Raw genomic sequence first — 20,863 nt, 5'->3', positions numbered from 1 at the left:
CTTCTAGAATTTTGTTTCATTGATGTAATGGTCATTGTCCCCTTCATCAACAGTTCACAGCAGAAGTTTCAGGTTGGTTGGTCTATGCAGGTGTACAATGTGAAGAATAGTGTGCTGATGTTCGATACAAAAAATGTGAAACAAGAGTGAGCAATGGCCGAAGTTCTAAGTGCTCGTCTCTTCAATCACTTTTCAGGAATTGCAATTATTTTTCAGTTGTGTGCAGTACGTGAAACTTTTTCCCCTTGAGAAATTAATGGGGCATAGTTTTGACATCCAATTACAGTCTCAATGGCTAACCAGTTATTCACTGGACAAGCGGAGCAAGCATGAATGATAAGAAAATATTTGAAAACTAACCTTTGCTGAACATTGTATTGCATTGCTACAATCAAGACCCACAATCTGCAACAATCGTGAAACAATAAGTTGAATTTTGGGAAGAAAATAAAAGTATTGCGTTTCTTTTCACTAATGAATCAAATACAAAGACCATTTCCAAATAAGGAAAAAACACTATTCTTGGCTACTACAATTTATTTTTAACTATGCCCTGTAACTAATTTTCCCCCAACAACAGTATAATAACTAGAAGTAAATTTTCTATCAATAGTATTTCCCACCCAATGTGCATTAGTATATACTTCAACTTGTAGATGGCCATGTTTTGATAATAATATACCTTTACTTAGGGTCCCTTTCAAATATCTCAATATTTTATACACGACTTCAAAATCAGTAGGTCTAGGTGAGTGCATAAATTGACTTACCAACTTACAGCAAATGCAAAACTCGGGTGCATACTTGCTGAATTATGGTTTGAAAGAAATCAAAGGGTGTTTCATGCCAAAAAACTTGGATGGATGGATTGCTTTGAAGTAGCTCGACTAAACGCTTCATCTTGGTGTACTAGCTCTAAGCCATTTGAAGATTTCTCCATTCCAGACTTATGTTTAAATTGGCATGCTTTTAAGTTTTTATTTTTCTAGTTTAAATTAGTTCGAGATGTATTGTTCTAGTTTTGTTTTTGAAGTTTTGTCTCTTATGTACCTAGATTTTGTTTGTTAGTCCTTTCTCGAATATGATGAGGGTGCTACGGGGATTTCAATCTAGTAGAGATGCCCCGGTGCACCTGCTGATCCTTAGCTCTCTATATTCTTGCAACTTTCTATCAACTATTGTACTTTGAGCATTAGTCTCATTTCATTATCTTAATGAAGAGGCTTGTTTCCATTAAAAAATAAATAAATAAATTGACTCACCATAGATTAGGGTTGGCAAAATTCCCCATGGGGTCAGGTCCCTGTGGGGTCCCGCCCTGATACTGGGGATGGGGTCAAACCGGGGACCTCTTTAGGGACCCAAACTGGGGACGGGATGGGGATGGGGAGGATATCCCCACCTCGACCCCGACCCCGCCCCGCTCCGATTAGATTTTTAAATATATTATATATTATATATAAATATATTAGATATTTTAATTTTTACATTTAGCCTAATTTTTAATTTAGCTCAATCTAAGCCCAACTAAAGTATCCAAGCTCAAACCAAGAAAATTTTGGGGGAAAAAAATTAAAAAAAGGTCCCTAACAAAGGGAAAACGAGGAATGGCTCCCCGTGTAGACCCGTTTCCCCGACGGGGAATCCCCACCCTCGTCCCCACCTTCAAATGGCGGGGGGTGGGGGTAAATTCCCCCATCGAGGACGGGGAATTCCTCCCCGCCCCGCCTCGGCCTCAGCCCCGTTGCCAACCCTACCACACATACAGCAAATGCAGTCTCCTCTGTGGATTTGAAAACTCCTCTCCTCACATCATCACAAATCTAATAGAACCCAAGTATGTTGAAATCTAAACAATAACAGAATTACAAGATAAACTAAGTGTTCGAGGTATTAGAATCCTCCTTTTCTTGAGTTCCCACTCAAGCCCTAAATCACTTACTAATTAATGCCTTCATTTCTCCTTCCCCCACCCCCTCTATTTATTGCAAAATATCATAACTTCTTTATATATAGTCTACTCTTATAGCATTCTTATCATTACCAGCTCCTAAAACACACTTAAGGTATAGATATTGGATTCTTCTGTATTTTGGTCTCACAATAACATCTATACATTAGAGTTCAATATATATAGGCATGCATGAAAGCCCTATACTAAGAATAGTAAAAGAACAATAAAGGACAAAAGACTAATGATCACGCCTAGCTTGTTACAAACGCGATCAATTCAGGCTCGATTAAAAGAAACGAAGGAATACAAGGGCATATCAAAAACCCCCATTTAAGAAAAGGAGTACAACTAAGTAAAATATTGCCTAAAGAGTAATTACAAAACGATTTTCTTTTTCTTTTCTTTTCTTTTTATTTTTTTTTTTATTTTTTTATTTTTTTTTTGATAGAAACAATTGCTTTCGTTGAGAAAAAATGAAGAATACAAAGGACATACAAAAAAACATCAAGCTCACAAAAAGAACCTCACTAAAGAAAGGGTTGCCAACTAAGTAAGATATTGCCTAAAAAATGATTATAAAGTCTTTGAAACCGAAGTTCAAAGAGAAACATGGAATCTCACAAGGGGCCCTTTCCACACCACAGAACACTATTGTTTCTTTCTCCCCAAATGTCCCACAATAAAGCACACACACCCTTGCAAACCATAAAAAGACCTCTATCTAAAAGGCGGATGGAGCAAGGATTCCTCAATCACCAGACGAATGTCCCTCTGGCAAACAGTCACAAACTCAAACTCCTAAAAAAAATAATTCCATGCCGATCTCGTAAACTTACACTCCCAGAGAAGGTGGTCCAGATTTTCCTGTCTTCCGACAAAGGATACAACAGAAAAGACCCAGAAATCTTTCTCAAAAGCCCGTCCTCATGTTCACATAGCCAAGCATAACTTCCCAAAAAAATAATTTGACTTTCTTCGGAATCTTAATCCTCCATAAAATATCGAAAACCAACTCCACATCAGGCGACTGATCCAATAAGATCCTAAAGAAAGACTTACAAGAGAAGCCCTCCAAAGAACTAGGACTCCAAACACGAACATCCCGTCTCCTAAGTCTGAAATTAAAACCCTCAATCAAAGAGCGGAGAGAGGTCACCTCGTTATTTTCCTAGTGGACAACGACCGACAGAACCCAACGGAAAAGGAGATTTAGTTACCCAACCAAACCAAAAAAATCCGATACATTAACAATTTTTAAAGGAGGATAAATTATACAACCGAGGAAACGTCGAAGAGTGAGGTCTATCTCCCACTCAATGATCTTCCCAGAAAAACGTTTCCTTACCATCCCCCACAACACAAAAAACCAGATTGGAAAAGGAAGGGAGCTGAAGAGAGATATCCTTCCCAAGTTCATAATGTGTGCCTTTAACCCCTTTCGCCACCCATTTATGAGGATTGGGACCATGCTTACTCATAATAATCCTCTACCATAAGGATTTGGGCTCAAGGGCAAAATGCCATAGCCATTTAGGTAATAGAGCTTTGTTGTGTAATCTTAAATTTCCAAGCTTTAACCATAGACTTCCCCGCACCTTCCCAACTCACCAGATGACACTTTTTCCCTTCTTCCACCCCTTCCCAAAGAAACTCTCATAAGCTTCCCCAAACTCTTACAAACCGTGACAGGCACACAAAAAAGAGAAAAGTAATAAAGAGGAATTCCCCTTGACACCGATCTAAACAAAGTCATTCTCCCAACTTTGGAAAAGAAACTTTCTTCCAAGATGCAAGTCTCTTCCTTATCTTCTTGATGGGGCATCCCAAAAAGTGATAGCTCTTGGATTACCTCCAAGAGGGAGAGTCAGAGACCAAGGTAAGAAGAAGGAAAGGAACCAACCTCACAACCAATCAAACCCACCCACCTATTAAGCTTCTCTTGAGCATAGTTGATAAACGAAATCTGAAACTTACTCCTATTTATTTTAAGCCACGACATCGCCTCAAAGAACCCAAGAATGTGGTTGGGGTACGGAAGGAATCCTCTTTGTTGGAACAGAAGAACAACGTATCATCTACAAACTGCAAATGACGTCACCTCCTTAGACCCAACCTTCAAAGGCTCAAGAATGCCACCATCCACCACCTTAAAGATGATGCGATTTAAAACATCCACAACAAAATGGAACAAGAATGGAGATAAAAGAGTCCCCTGGTCTCAAACCTCTATAGACCTTTACGGCCCATTAGGAGAACCATTGATAAGGATCGAGGAATTCACATTTCCGACACAACCCTAAATCCACATTCTCCATTTATACTTGAAACCTTTCTTTTCCAAAACCTTATCTAGAAAGTCCCAATAAACATGGTCATAGGCTTTCTCAAAGTCGACCTTGTAAAGAACTCCCTCCTTATTCTGGGCTCTAAAATCCTCGACCACCTCATTTGCAATAAGGGCCTGGTCGAGAATTTGTCTCCCAGCAACAAAAGCTCCTTGAGTCTCAAAGAATGTTGAAGGAAGCACTTTCCTTAAGTGATTTACAAGAACCTTAGCGAGGATCTTATAAACACTCATGATCTAGCTAATAGATCTAAAGTCCTTAACCCTATTGGCGTTTTTTTCTTAGGGATGAGACACACGAAGGTTTTCGAAAGGGAACGATTTTTCCTCTCAAAAAATTCCTTAAAAACATTTTCCAACTCAACCTTAAGAACAGTTATCTTGGAAGAATGACATAGAGAAACTATCCGGCCTTTGAGACTTACACTTATCACTCCCAAAACAGCTTTTCTAATTTTTTCCACTGTAAATGGGGCCACCAACTCTTCATCGTCCCTAGTTGAAATGAGACCCCAATCAATACCTTGAATTTAGATATCTTGATTTCCTCATTAATTCAAGTTATCTAGCTCCCATTCAGTTGTTGGATGAAGCTCATAATATTGGTCTTCGTCGTCTGCAATGTACTTTGTGATCTTGGTGAAGCTATATTTGCATGCTTTTGATTTTTTTCATCATATTCAAGGATTATTTTCCTCGGTGCAACCAGTCTTTTATTGGAATTGAATTTAAATTGTGTGTGATCTACAACAGTGGAATACTTTCCCAATGTTGGTTTGTTAGGATTTCAAGAGTTTGCTTTTGGAGTTTTCAAAGTTGCTGCATCTTTGAGGCTGTATCTTTGAGCATGAATCACTTTTCATTTTTTTTCTGAAAACTTTTGTTTATTTCAATATTTTTTGAAACATAAACAAACTTTTCATTGATATAATGAAAAGAGACTATTGCTCAAAGTACAAAGAAACATAACATCATACAACTCAAATAGAAATATGGGTCAGTAGATGCATCGGATTATCTTAACTAGACTGACACAACATTAGCATCCTCATCATTTCCCATTACAAAATAACCTCAATACGGGACATATAAGTCACAAAACGATACATCAAAAGGACTTAAGACATACAAACAAAATCAACATAATTAAACAGTAGAAATAAAGGTGTTCCAATTGAGGCATATCTCTTGTATGGAGTAATCAGCAAAGAACTTGGATTATGAACTCCATAAAGATGCTAGAAGCCGTGCTGAAGCAAAACAGTCTTCTTTTCAATATGTGTGTGTGTGTCTAGATATATATATGTATGTATGTACGTACGTACATATGTATATATGTTGTTAATTGACGGTGGTGATGTACTATGTATCCTTTTTTGGTTTTTGAGCTGTTTTCTATATCCCCAAAGGAGTTTATATTTTTCATTTCTTTTTCATTTCATCCGTAAAAGAAAATTATTGTTTTTATGTTAAGGGGAAAAGAAAAAGGAGGGGAAGAAAGGGTGAAATAGTTGAACTGTTCCATCATTGCCAGTATTTCCATTGACAGCATCAAACATAAATTCGTGCTCACGGTATTTCGGCTTAAACAAGGAAAGTATCAATATAGACTGAGCAAATGTTACATCAAATAAAGCAATTCGTTCTTTTCTTTCCTTTTTTTTCCTTTTGGTACCAACCTCTTCAATCTCCTTCATCACACGAAGTGGGTCAGCACCCGGCAGATCTATTTTATTTAAAACCTACAACATATTAAATCAATAAGCAATCAATGAAATTATTACATTCAAATGCAACAAAGTATTAAGAAAAAAGTTAATGAGACCAAAATGGAAGAGATGTATATTGTATTTAGGAGCATGGCTCATAATTCACATCTATTTATTATTTGACAAGAAACAACTTTTCATTGCTAGATGAAAAAGAAATTGTACAATGCAGATGATATTTTCATTACCAATGATGATCTAAGGGGGATCAATAATATGAAAAAGATGTTTGCAATGGTGAAACACCTATGAATCCAAATTTAGTTCAAAACCAAAGTAAAGAGGCAATGTCAATTGACAAAGACATGTATCAAATATTTGAGAAAAAGTTAATTTATTTGTCGCATACTAGGTTAGACATTACATTCTCTGCGATGAATGGTCCAAATAAATATCATCTAAGGGCTGTGAATATGATTTTAATATACATGAAAGGCACTCCAAATCATGGATTATTATTTCAAAGTCAACAAACATAATGGACTCTATACGGATGCTAGTTAGAAATCTACATCTGGATATTTTTTGTAGCAACAAGTAGTACAAAAGTTGAATATCGAGCTCTAGCTTTTGGAATTTTTGAAGGGACATGAATTCAAAAGCTTTTTAAAGAACCAAGATAAAATCTTTTATGAGTTCATTAACAGAAATTTGTGATAGTCAAGTAGCATTCAGCAAAGCAAAAAAATCGTCTTTCTCCCAAAAAAAATGGAAACAAACTTTTAATTGATATAATGAAAAGAGACTAATGCTCAAGATACAAAGTTCAAAATACAATGATGCATAATAATAAGCATAATAGTCTGGGGAACTATAGATCAGTAGGGGCACCTGGGCATCTCAATTAGGTTGACACCCCCATAGCACCCTCATCATATCCATTTACAAGATGAAACTATCAAAGCTAAAGACAAAGAGACTACTAGCTTGATTACAAAGAAGATATAAAAGCACTCCAATTAAGGCAAATGTCCTTAATAGAATAATCAACAAAAAAAACTGATTGAGAGCACCAAGAAGAAGCTAACAAGCGGGCCGATCCAAACGGGCCAGGCCATTCAGTAGCCTTGTTGTGGAAGACTCTTTGGTTCTACTCAAACCAAATTTATGAAATCAAGGCTTTAACTGCATTAGACCAAAGAATATTTGTCTTAGGAGACAAAATAGGGCCAGTCAGAATGTGGGAGATGTTGTGAAAGAAAGAAATTGCTCAAGCAAAAAGGGAGGTGGGGACCAACTGAGTTTTGATTATTGGGTGACAGTGTACAAAGGAGGCTACCAGCTAAAAGGAGCTTTTGTAGGGTTTGGGAATCAGTGTGAAGGTTGGGAGTGTTTTTGGGAGCAAGTGCTCATAGCTGGAGAGGGGCATCTCTCAAATAGCCAAGGGTTCTTCTTTTTATTCTCTTTTTTTGTTCTTCATGTTCTTAGTAGTATCGGATGAACTTTAAACTTGTAATATCCTCAGAGACTTGGGATATTTGTTGATAAATAGTGTTAACGTACAGGGGAGGCTGCTATACACTGTTTTGGTGGTGTTTGTGTGCTTTGTTGGGTGTCTATGTATTTTCTGTGTGCAGGGACTTGGATACCTAACATTTGGTATCAAAGCACGTTCAATCCTGGGACAAACATCAGCTATGGCTCAGAAGTAATTGGAAGAGAGAGTGGAAGGGACGGAGAAAGAGATGCAGAGCATCAAGGAAATGCTAATTAATATGAACAAGAGTCTTGAGAAACTATCAAGCGATGTGAGAGAAATGTTGATCGAAAAGGGGAAGGAAGTGAGTACAATCTCAATCAAAAGTTTTGGGGTGAAGAAAACAGGAGATAGCAAAGGAGAATCTTCTCAGGCGAAAGATTTGGTGGCCAGCTCGGAAAAGGCAAATACAAAAAGATAGAGATGCCGGTTTTAGTGGTGAGAACCCAGATGCCTGGATTTATCGGGCTAAGAGGTATTTCAAGATCCATGAACTAACTGATGAAGAGAAAATTTGTGTGTCCGTAATCATTTTCGAACAAGATGAAGTTGTCTGGTATCACTGGACGAATAATCGGCGAAGTTCATGAGTTAGGAGGACTTTAAGGAACGATTGCAAGATCGTTTTTTTCATTTCAGTAGACGGTACCCTCCTATCACAGATGTGGAATCTGAAGATGGAGACCATGGTGGCCGATTATTGCAAGAGATTTGAGATAGCAATTGCGTCGTTGCCGAAGGCAACCGAGAATGTACTTGAAACGACGATTTTGAATGAGCTACATCCAACGATCAGAGTAGGGGTAATAAGCCGACAGCCAGTGGGCTTAGACTAGATTATACGAGAGACTCAATTAGTGGAGGATAGAAATTTACTGATCCAATGGTCGATGAGATGAAAAGAGGCGGCCCAAATCAAGGTTTGGCCCGAAGGGGTAGTATGAAGAGCACAAGTCTCAAAAGTCAAATGACTTGGACACAATACCCTAAAGCGGTGGCAATGAAAAGTGTAACGATGCCAAAGAAGGGAGGAACGGTGAGGAAGAATCCTCTAATTAAACGATTGTCTGATACGGAATACCAAGATCGACGAGAGAAAGGCCTCTGTTTCCATTGCAATGAGAAGTTCTTCATCAGTCATCAGTGCAAGGTGAAAGAGAAAAGAGAATTGATGTTGCTAATAGCATGCGAAGATGGGGAAGCAAAAGAAATGGAACCTGGACCTAAAAACGAAGAAATCAAAGACAAAACAACGGGTGTAAAAGATACGGTGGAGTTAGCATTGCGGTCTGTGTCGGGTTTCTCAGCCTCGAGAATTATGAAAGTTAAAGGGACAATTAAGGGATACGTTGTAATGGTGATGATAGATTGTGGAGCCACACACAATTTCATACATCATAAAATTGTAGACCAGTTGGAATTGTCTGTGACTGAGACCACGAATTATGGAATGGTGATTGGAAATGGAACGATGATGAAAGGAAAAGGGGTATGCAAGGCGGTGAGTATAGTGCTTCCAACCGTCACAGTCATCGATAATTTCTTACCGTTAGAAATAGGGAACATGGATTCAATCTTAGGGCTTCTCTAGTTACATTTGATGGGATACGTGGGCATAGATTGGTCGAGCATGACAATGACCTTCACAAAAAGTGAGACGAGAGTAACAATAGATGGGGATCCGTCTTTAACTAAACTAGAGGTAACCTTGAAAATGATGATCCAGACCTGGGACAAAGAGGATCAAGGCTTCCTTAATGAATTTCAGAATCTACAGACTGATGAAAATGAAAATGTCAAAGGAACAGGTAATGAAGAAAAGATTTTGGTAATTGACCGAGATATCAGAGAGTTAATAAAAGAATTCAGAGAATTTTCAGACTCCCACTGAACTTCCACCCAAAAGGGAGGTGGATCATCGAATAACTTTGAAGGAAGGCCAGGATCCAATCAATGTTAGACCATACAAGTATGCCCATCCAGGAGATTGAACGGTTGGTCAGTGATATGCTGTCCACCGGAATTATTCGACCCAGTAATAGCCCATTCTCCAGTCCGGTTCTCTTAGTCAAGAAGAAAGACGAGGAACAAAGGTTTTGCGTGGATTATAGATGACTGAATAATGTGACAGTGCCAGATAAATTTCCAATGTCGATGATTGAAAAATTATTGGACGAACTCCATGGGTCCACTATATATTCTGGTAGATGATATATAATTAAATCTACCTTCATCCATAAGTTTAAGCTTTTAGGTCAATTGGTGATTTAATATATAAGCATACATGGAAGTCATAGACTAATTGTGCTCAATATTGGAAAAAATATTTTCTTGTATTTTAGATTAGAAAGGCACGTATATATATAGTTGTACAAGAGAACCCAAAACTAAAGAATATACAATTACAATAAAGGACAACTATACGTATTAATTATAACACTAAGAATAGTAGAATTACAATAAAAACAAAAACGTACAAAAGAGAAGTATAACAATAAAACTTACAGGGATAATTTCTAAGTTGTTCTCTAGAGCCAAATAGACATTTGCCAGTGTTTGTGCCTCCACACCCTAATATAGATTTGCATACGAGTTAAACTAAGCAAAAGATAATCGAAATCGAGCTACGAAAAAAACAAGATAGGTTCATAGTAACATTGCCAAATAGCACACAATTAATGTACAAAGATTTCCTACATACGTAGCAAATTGGAAGACATGTAATCAACTAATGCTAACACAAAGTAACCATCTAGAATGATTTACCTGTGAAGCATCTACAACAAGGAGAGCACCTTCACAGGCCGCAAGAGATCGAGAAACCTAGCAAAAAAGGGGAAGTTAAGTGAAGTTGAAATATCATGGCTATAATTTCATTTTTTTTAATAAAAACAGCAGCTTTCATTTAGAAAAAATTGAAAGAATACAAGGGCATACAAAAAGACAGTCCCACGATAAAAAGGGGAGAATCCACTAAAGAAAGGATCTCCAACTATACAAAATAGTGCTTATAGAATAATAACAAAAGGTCTTGAGAATCAAAGTTCAAAAGGAAACATGAAACCTAACAAGGGACCAAACATTACTAGAATTCTTCTCCAACCCTCTAAACACCCTAAATATCCCGTTATCCCACTCCCCTCAAAGAACCCATAAAAAAGTGCACACCCCATAAAACCATAAAAAGCAACCCTCCTCATAATGGGGTGCATGGATGAGGAACTCTGCGATCATATCACTAATGTCTCTGTGTCAAGCATGTAAGAATCTAAACATGTCCAAAGAATATGTTTCAAGTCTTCCTCTGCCTTCCGACAAAGAATACAACAAATGACCAAACTAACAAGGGCATTTTCCTTGCAAGTCTATCCATTGTGTTAGCACAACGATGCAAAACTTGTTGAGTAAAAAAATTCACTTTCCTAAGAATCTTAATCCTCCTGAGCATCGAAAAGACCAATTGCACTATGGGAGAAGGGTCAATCAAACTATCAAAAAAAAATCTACACAAAAATCTCTCTAAAGGATTGAGACTCTATACCCCCAAACCCCTTCTCTCAAGCTTAAAAGTGTGTTCCTCAAGCACAAAACAAAAGCGAGACCACATATGTTGCTTCCCTATCAAATAAAGAATGAAGAAACCCAAAAGAGAAAGAACAGGAGCTCCCTGACCAAACAAAAAAGTCATGCAAAACAATTTTTAAGGGCAGATAAATGATATCTAGGAGAAATATAAAGCATAAAATTTATCCCCCCACCTACTAATCTTCCCAAAAATACGTTTCATTTCCCTCTCGACCTCTCCCACTTCACATGGATCAAGTGAGCAAAAGAAGGAAGCACCACAGCAATATCCATCCATAAGTTTTGGCATGTGCCTTAACCCCATTTAGCCACTCAAAAGGATGAGGACAATGTTTACTAGCAATGATCCTATGCAAAAGAGAGTTGGGCTATGGGGGAAACGCCAAAGCTATTTGGCTAACAACGATTTGTTACGGGACCTTAATTCCCAATTTCTGATTCTCTAGGTTGATCGACTTCTCGATGATCTCCTATCTAACCAAATGTGTCTCTTTTCCTTTTCCTTCATCCATCCCTTCCCAAAGGAAATTATGCATAAGCCTCTTTAAGATCTTACAAATCTCACTCGAAGCTTTAAAAAGGGAGAAATAATAAATAGGGATGTCACTCAAACAGACTCGACCAATACAAGTCTTTCAACTTTAGAGAAGAAACGCTTTTTTCCAAGAGGCTAATCTTTTCTAAACTTTTATCCACCACGGACTTCCAAAAAGATAAGGATTTAGGGTACTTCTAAAAGAAATACCTAGATAAGAAGAAAACCAACTTTGCAACCCACCAAGATGTAGCCTATATGATAAAAGGAGAGAAATCTCCAATTTATATATATATATATATATATAAATAAAAAAATCAAAGTCTTTATTATGAATCAAAAGTTATCAAAACAAGAAGACAATCTCTCTATTTATAGAGAATTGGAAAGCAAACTAATCCTAATCCTAATCCAAATTAATCAAAGAAATTAATCCTAATCCAAATTAATCAAAGAAATTAATCCTAATCCTAATAAACCAAGGAAACTAATTCTAATCCTAATCAATCAATGAAACTAATCCTAAACTTAATCAATTAAGGATTTTAACCAAGATACCCTAATTTACCCTTATCCTACTACATCATTCTTATCCCTCCTAAAAAAACTCATTCTCAAGCTTCATTTCCTAAACAAAACCACCAAATTAAGCTTTAGCTGAAGGAGAACGAGAAATTGATTCTATCTGAAAACCACATTTTTCAATTGTTATAGATCTAATATTAGGGATATTTTATTGTTCTAGATATGTTTGTTATATTTTTCTTTTATGGCCTTTTCTACGATTTCCTTCTTTGGTCACTCTTGTACACTTGTATATATATTTCTTTAGTGAATGGAACAAAGAATTCTCATTTTCTCAAACCTAAGAGTTTTACATGGTATCAGAGCTCTAGAAAATTAGGGTTTTGTGGACCTTAAGGTTTGAGAATTTAGAACCCTTTTGTGTAACATCTAGGGTTTTGTGGAGGGGTAGGTTTATATTTTTTCCCATCGCCACCATCCTCGATTTCTCCGCCATCTTCAACCGCTACTCTCTGTCGTCCGTTGCCGCCGTCCTCGATTTCTTCGCTATTTTTCAACACCACCCTATCCAACGAGGAGCCCAGTCGTCGATATGCAGAACCCCAAAGTTCGGTGTCCATCTGACCAATGCGTGAAGCTCACGCCGTAACATCTCTCCGTTGTCCGATCCATGCACCGGCATGTATAGGCGCGTGCGCTGCCCGTTTTGGTTCGTCTTCAGTGGGTGTCATCGGAGTTGTTTCCTCTCTTTGGTGGTGTGTTTGTTTGGCTTTATACTCACTGTTTGTGGTTCATTAAAAGAAAAATCTCTTCGATAAATTAGGGTTTGCTTCGATAAATTAGATTTTAGTTTGTATTTCTATCTGGTTTTTTAAGGTAATGACTGACAAGAAACCAATAGTCATGTCTAAGATGATTCCTATGGTGTCAAAAGTAACTGAACGCAAATTGAATAGATCAAATTACTATTCATGGAGATCAAATGTTTGCCAGTTTATTAGGAGCATTGAGATGGATGATCATATCACAGAAGAGCCACCGACTGATGCTACTAAAAAGATTTGGTAATGGGATGATTCAAGAATGCTTCTATAGATCAAAAATTCTATTGACTGTGAAATCATTGAGTTAGTAAATCATGCGAATCAGTCAAGGAACTACAAGTATATATGGAATTTCTTTATTATAGGAAAAAGAATATTAGTAGAGTGTTTGATGTCTGTAAGACTCTATATCAACCTAATCAAGGAGAGAAATCCCTTACAAGTTACTTTATGGAGATCAAAAATACATGTGCAGAATTCAATGCCTTGATGCCAATTAACACTGATCCAAAAGTTCTAATGGCTCAACGTGAAAAGTTGTTTATCAGGAGAGTTCCTTAGTTGGTGTTGCACCTAAAAATGAGATGGCTGAAGATCAAGTTTTGTCGAGCTCAAACATCTCATCGTTGGAAGACGCTTATACTCAAATACTGCGTACAGAGAAGCCACAAACAATTATGCCATCTGATTCTAGCAGTGTTTTGATTGGGTGCACAAATGACTACAGAGGTAATAAGGGGGTTGGATCAAATAACTTCAAAGGTTATCACAATAACCAACAATCAAATTCAGGTGATGTTTGCTATTACTATCATAAACCTAGTCATACGAAACGTGAATGTAGAAAATTGTTGAATAAGTGTCATTTGCACATGTCGCGTCTACTCCTGATAATCTTGACAAGTCAATTACGATTTCTGTAGAAAATTTTGCTAAATTTTAACAATATCAGGAGTCATTGAAGGCATCATCTTCAACTCCCATTACTGCCAACGGATAGACAAGTAACATCTCTAAATGTCTTCTTTCCTCCATTTCGAAATGGGTCATTGACTCTGCCGCTACAGACCATATGACAAGTAACCCCAGTTTATTCTCTAATTTTTGTACATCTACCTCTACACCTAATGTCACTGTAGCTGATGGAACTTCCACTCCTGTTTTAGGATCGGGAACCGTCCATCTTACTGAATCAATTTCTTTGCCTCAGTTTAAATTTACCACAGTTCTCTTTTAATTTGATTTCAGTCAATAAACTCACTCGTGATCTTCATTGTTGTGTCTCCTTTTTAACCTAGTTATTGCTTATTTCAGGATCTTATAATGAAGCAAACTATTGGTAAATGGCAAGAATTTTAAGGTCTTTACATCTTTGAACCACAAATATCTACAACCATCACATGCTTTAGCGTATCGTCTCCCCTTGAAGAACATTGTTGTTTGGGTGATTCGTCTATCTCTGTGTTGAAGAGTCTTCGTTCCCAAATTCAGCATTTGCCTTCTTTAGATTGTGAGTCATGTCAGTTCGTTAAATTTCATTGTTTGATTTTGTATCTTTGAGTCACTAAACGAGCTAGTGCTCCTTTTAAATTAGTCCATTCTAATGTTTGGGTCCATGTCCTATTGAGTCTAAATAAGGGTTTCGGTATTTTGTTACATTTGTCAATGACTATTATCGTGTAAAGTGGTTATATTTAATGAAAAATTGTTCTGAGTTACTTTCTCATTTTCGTAACTTTCATGCTGAAATTCAAACTCAGTTTAGTAATGCTCTTAAAATCTTATGGAGCGATAATTCAAAAGAATATTTCTCTCATGCACTTAAGTCTTATTTAGATGCCCATAGCATTCTTCATCAATCTTCTTGTGTTGATACTCCATCTCAAAATGGGGTTGCAAAACAAAAGAATCGTATCAAACTTAAGGTAGTACAAGCCCTCAAATTTAAGGTAGAAACACACCCACATCCCTATAAGGTGGGATGGATCAAAAAGGGTGGTGAAGCCATAATAAATGAAATATGCATGCTACCACCTTCCATTGGGAGCCACTTCAAGGACCAAATAATCTGTGATGTGATAGACATGGACGTTTGTCATGTCCTCCTTAGCCGCCATGGCAATTTGATAATCAAACCTTACATAGGGGTCATGACAATACATATCAGTTCGATTGGATGGGGAAAAAGGTGCTACTCATGCCACTACCAACCTCTACTCATCAGCTGAAAGCAAACAGCCCAAATAAGCAAGACAGACAATTATTCTCCTTAGTTCTCTCCAAACAGGCTATACGCCAAGCATCTACCTTCACATTGGCACTCTAAGAATGTCAGGACGTTCCCTGCCAACACAACACACTGGACCCCCGAGTACTTGAATTACTTAATAACCTTACAAAATTTCCAGATGGTCTACCACCTCTTCAAGACATTCAGCACAACATTGATTTCATCCTAGGAACCATCCTTCCTCACTTACCCCACTATAAAATGGGTCCGAGAGAATATCAAGCACTTCATGACATCATTCAAGACCTCTTGCACAACAACACATCCGACCAAGCCTTAGTCCTTGCAATGTTCCAGCTTTGTTGGCACCTAAAACAGATGGTAGTTGGCGACTTTGTATAGACAGTAGGGCAATCAATAGAATAACAATCAAATACCGCTTCCCAATTCCTCAAATTAATGACCTTTTAGATCAGCTAGTTGGTTCTAAAATATTTTCCAAAACTGATCTTCATAGTGGCTACCATCATAACAGAATTAGAGAAGGGGATGAACTGAAAACAGCATTCAAGACCAATGAAGGACTATTTGAATGGCTTGTAATGCCATTTGGCCTCTCCAATGCCCCAAGCACCTTTATGAGGCTAATGAACCAAATCTTCCTTCCATATATTAACAAATTCGTAGTCGTGTATTTTGATGACATCCTCATCTACAGCAAAACAACAACTGACCACTTAACTCATTTACAAGAAGTTTTTTCTACTTTAGCCTCTAATCACTTAGTTATCAATATTAAGAAATGTGTTTTCCTTGCTAATCAAATATCATTTTTAGGATTTGTGATTAATGACAAGGGAATTGAAGCAGATCCAACAAAAATTAAAGCTATCCAGAGCTGGCCAACCCCTTCCGCAGTGAAAGAGGTTCAATCATTTTTTAAGTCTTACATCTTTTTATAGAAAGTTTATTTGAAATTTCAGTACCCTTGCAGCACCACTAACAAATTGCCTAAAGAAAGGACAGTTTAATTGATCCAAAGAAGCAGCCAACAGCTTCCACATTTTAAACTCCAACTCACATCCCCACCAATCCTAGCCCCACCAGACTTTACCAAACCTTTCCAAATTTCCATTGATGCTTGTTGTGTGGGAATAGTAGCTGCCTTAACTCAAGAATCTCACCCAATAGAATACTTTAGTGAGAAACTTAGTGAAGCTAGGGAAAAATGGACTACTTATGAGCAAGAACTATATGCCTTAGTTAGGGCTTTACAATATTGGGAACACTATTTAATCAGTAAAGAATTCATCCTCCTAACTGACCACTATTCCCTAAAATTCATTCACTTTCAAAAACATGTTAATAGAATGCATGCTAGGTGGATTTGAAGAAAAAAGAAAAAAGAAAAAAGAAAAAGAAAAAGAAAAAAAGAAAAGAAAAAGGAAAAAAAAAAAAAAAAGGCATTCTAGGTGGATATCCTTTATTCAAAAATTTGATTGTCATTAAACACACTTCTAGTGCTTCTAACAAAGTTGCAGATGCCTCGGCAGAAAATCTACACTTCTAACCTTACTGCACGGATCTATTACTGCTTTTGACATGCTACCAAAATATTATGAACTAGACCCGAATTTTGGTGTAATCTGGAAGCAACACCAATCCCACATCGGGAACAAAGACTTCCATATTATGGATAACTTTCTGTTTAAAGGCAATCTATTATGCATTCCACAAGGATCCCTCCGAGAAGCACTATTTGCAAAAACTCACTCCAATGGCCTAGTTGGCCACTTTGGAAAAGACAAAACGTATGCAGCTTTGGCTGAAAGATTTTTTTGGCCTCAATTACGAAAGGATGTTAACAATTTTTTTAAGAGATGCCTAATTTGCCAAAAAGCAAAAGAACACCCCCAAAATGTTGGTCTCTATACTCTATCAATTCCTACTAATTTTCTTTAGAAAAAGGAAACAAACCTCTTCATTAAGATAATGAAAGATGTTACAATATAATTGAAAGGACACAAGAACAAGAAAGACGGATCAGAAAGTGCACCCAGACATCTCAACTAGGTTGACACCTCCTTAGCACTCTCATCATATCCTAAATAGAAAAGTAAAGATGACAAAACAATGACACAAAAGTCGTGCCTGGTATAATGGGCTTACACAAGTGTAAATAACCTAAACAAAATACATTCAACAAAAAAACTAGAATCATTCAAGGGTTTTTAGGTAGGAGGAAAGATGAAGGCGTTCCAGTATGTCTTGAATGGAGAAATCTTGAAAATCTTTGGATAGAGAGCACCAAGAAGAGGCATTAATACGGGCTGTCTCGAATCTGTACGTCCAAGGAGAATCTTTGTCATGAAACACTCTTTGGTTCCTTTCGAACCATAATTCTGATAACAAGGCCTTCACTGCATTGATCCAAATTAATCTTGGCTTCTTTTTCATTTTAGGACCAATCAAAAGTTGGAGGACATTAGCCTTGAAGTCATTACCGAATACCCAACTGGTATTAAAGCAATTAAGCAAATAGAGCCAACATTTTTCTGCATACACACTTCTGAAGAATAAGTGTAGCAGATTTTCAGAGTCTGCCAAGCAGAGAGAACAAGCTTGTGGTGAGATATGGTGAGTGGGGAGCTTCTTTTGCAGAATATCTGCACAATTTAGCAGTCCATGCAGCATTATCCAAATCATAATGTTTATCCTCCTTGGACTTTTAGATTTCCACAATGCCAATTCTAGGTGTTTTCCAATTGGAGAGGCCAAGAATAGATGTTTGACAAGGGATTTTACTAAAAAGGACCCATTCGATTCTAAAGTCCACCATCTTTTATCTGAAACTAAATTTAGTGGAGAGGTGGAAATCTGTCCAATAAGGAGTCGGAAATCTTCTAACTCATCATCCTTCAGTAGTCTTCGGAAGTGGATGGACCATGATTCAAGTGCATCATCCCAAAAATCATGGACAGCTCTGTCAGGCTTAGTAGAAATGGTGTAAAGTCTTGGAAAGGAGGTTTTTAGAGGAACAAAGTCCAGCCAAGGGTCGTTCCAAAAAGCAGCCCTTCTACCGTTGCCTATTTTAAAAGATGCCAAAGCTTCTACTTTTAACCAAGTCCTTGATATGTTAACCCATGGACTTTGTAAGCTGCAATTAACTTTTCCATTGGTATGCCAGCCGAACGTGCTTCTACCATGGATACTTTTTATCACTTGACTCCATAGGGATTTTTCATCAATGATAAACTTCCACCCCTATTTGGCTAGAAGGCTTTGGTTTTTAATTTTCAGACCTCCAATGTCGAGCCCACCATCTTCTTGCGAGCGAGTGACAAAATCCCATTTAACCAAGTGATTTAGTTTACTTCCCGAGTGCCCTTCCCAGAAAAAGTTTCTCAATAGTCTTTCAATAATTTGGATCACCTTTTCTGGCATCAAGAATATTGACATGTAGTATTATAAAGGGATGTGAGATAATACAAACTTACAAAGAGTAGAACATCCTCCTCTAGAGAGATTGTATCTTTTTCATTTGTCCAATTTGCTTTGAATTTTATCAATCACTGGTTGCCAGAAAGTCACTTGTTTTGGATATCCACCTAACGGGAGGCCAAGGTACATGAAAGGGAGGTGGACAGCCATGCAATTCAATCTAGATGCTTCTGCTTTTAGCTTGATATTATCGATATTGATACCACTTAAAGCTGATTTGTCCCAATTTATCTTCAGACTGATTCCTACTAATATATGGGAAGATTTATCCATGGATTTTATCCTTTGATTACCAAGGACTCAACGAGGATTTGACTTTATCTTTGTAATCGTCAACAGATTTAGCAAGATGGCCCATTTTATCCCCTGTCAAAAGACATCTGATGCCTTTAATATTGCCCATTTGTTCTTAAAATAAGTCGTTTGACTTCATGGCATCCCAGAAACTATAGTATCCGACAAGGATGTAAAATTCATGAGTTTCTTTTGGAAAAGCCTACGGAAAAAAACTAGGCACCAACTAAAATTCAGCTCAACAAGTCACCCTCAAACGGATGGCCAAACTGAGGTAACAAATAGAACCTTGGGCAATCTTCTTTGTTGGCTAAGCAGTGATCAACCTCAAAGATGGGACCTAACAATTCCACATGCAGAATTTGCACATAATAATATGCAAAACCACTCAACAAGAAAGTGCCCCTTCGAAATTATTTATAGTCATCCTCCTCGTTTAACTTTTGATCTTACTAATTTACCATCTTTTGTTGATCTCAACCCAAAAGCTGACCTCGTGATTGATTGAGTTCAGAAAATACACCTGGAAGTCGTTGTCAACCTCACTGCTGCAAACTCAAAATATAAAGCAACTGACAAACATCAACGAAAATCAACATTCTCCCCCGGTGACCTTGTCATATCGCGTCTAATCCAGTGTTCCATGAGAGGACTAAACATATTGAAGTTGATTGTCATTTTGTACGTGAGAAAATTCAACAAGGTTTGGTATCTACAAGATATGTGAAGACTCAAAAGCAATTAGGAGACATCTTCACGAAAGCATTGAATAGAACACATGTAGATTATTTATGTAACAAGTTGGGCATCATTAACATATATGCTCCAACTTGAGGGGGAGTGTTATAGTTCTAATACTAAGGAAATTTTATTGTTGTAAATATCTTTGTTATATTTTCCTTTTATGGCCTTTTCTACGATTTTCTTCTTTGGTCACTCTTGTACACTTGTTTATATCTACTTCTTTAGTTAATGGAATAAAGAATTTTAATTCTCTCAAACCTAAGAGTTTTACATCAATCAAAGCAGAGAACTTGGCAAGAAGAATACAAAGTTTTTTTCGATGATTTGTAAAAATTTCAAATAAAATCATTGCCCGTGGAAATCTTGCATTTCAACTGCAACTACAAAGATTGAAGGAGTCCGTAAAAAATTTGAGAATTGTATAGCATGACCCTCATCAAAAATTTTCTTTAGTTGCTGAGAATTGTATACACACTTCCCACAAAGATTTTGCTCAACCATTTTAGCCAAAGTTTGAGTATCAGAGCAACCCATAAACCCATTTGAAAAGTTGTTGTCGCATAACCTGGAATTTGTGAAGAAATAGCTTGAAATTAACTCGCGAAAGGGGAGGCAGCAAATCAAAACTAGGGAAGAGCGAACCCGGGTCAAATCGCGTGGAACACATGTTAGAAATTGACCACGCATGTTGGGTCGGATCACGTGGGTTAGATCGAATAGATCATATGTTTCCACGTATTTTTCCTTGTCTTTCAAGCAATCGGCTGCAACTAGAGATTCAAACTTCTTTAGATGGGGTTGCCCATGGTTGTCGTCTTCTTTCTTCAACACAACTTCCTTAGCTTTTGCTCTATATTTTTTTTTTTGCTCACTTTTTCTTCTTTCCTCAATTGGTCCATGTGTGAGATCCAAATGTCTTTTGGGTTTTCTGTCTTATGCATTTCTTACAAGATTCTACAACCTTAGTTGAATTCTTGATCTTCATTTAATCCAACAAGCTCTTAGTTTTGACTTGAATTATTTCTTTTTTGAACTCTTGCCATTGTTCTGAAAGTCGATCCATGTTTTGAATCATCTAAGC

The 20,863-nt window shown here is 37.2% G+C and overlaps 1 protein-coding gene across 1 annotated transcript in view; it reads right to left on the bottom strand.

The window, feature by feature from the left end:
- LOC120079330 (translation factor GUF1 homolog, chloroplastic) overlaps positions 1-20,863 on the bottom strand; it is a 78,970-nt gene that overhangs the window by 54,354 nt on the left and 3,753 nt on the right. The window contains exons 4-7 of the mRNA XM_039033491.1: positions 10,311-10,367; positions 10,050-10,115; positions 5,978-6,040; positions 361-405 (exon numbers count right to left, since the gene is read on the bottom strand). Of these exons, the coding sequence (XP_038889419.1) occupies positions 361-405; positions 5,978-6,040; positions 10,050-10,115; positions 10,311-10,367 (231 nt within the window). The remainder of the gene's footprint in view (positions 1-360; positions 406-5,977; positions 6,041-10,049; positions 10,116-10,310; positions 10,368-20,863) is intronic.

Source organism: Benincasa hispida, chromosome 6, assembly GCF_009727055.1.
Source record: "Benincasa hispida cultivar B227 chromosome 6, ASM972705v1, whole genome shotgun sequence".
Classification (NCBI taxonomy): domain Eukaryota; kingdom Viridiplantae; phylum Streptophyta; class Magnoliopsida; order Cucurbitales; family Cucurbitaceae; genus Benincasa; species Benincasa hispida.
Note: the sequence above shows the minus strand (reverse complement) of the source record. Positions and strands in the feature narration are given on the sequence as shown.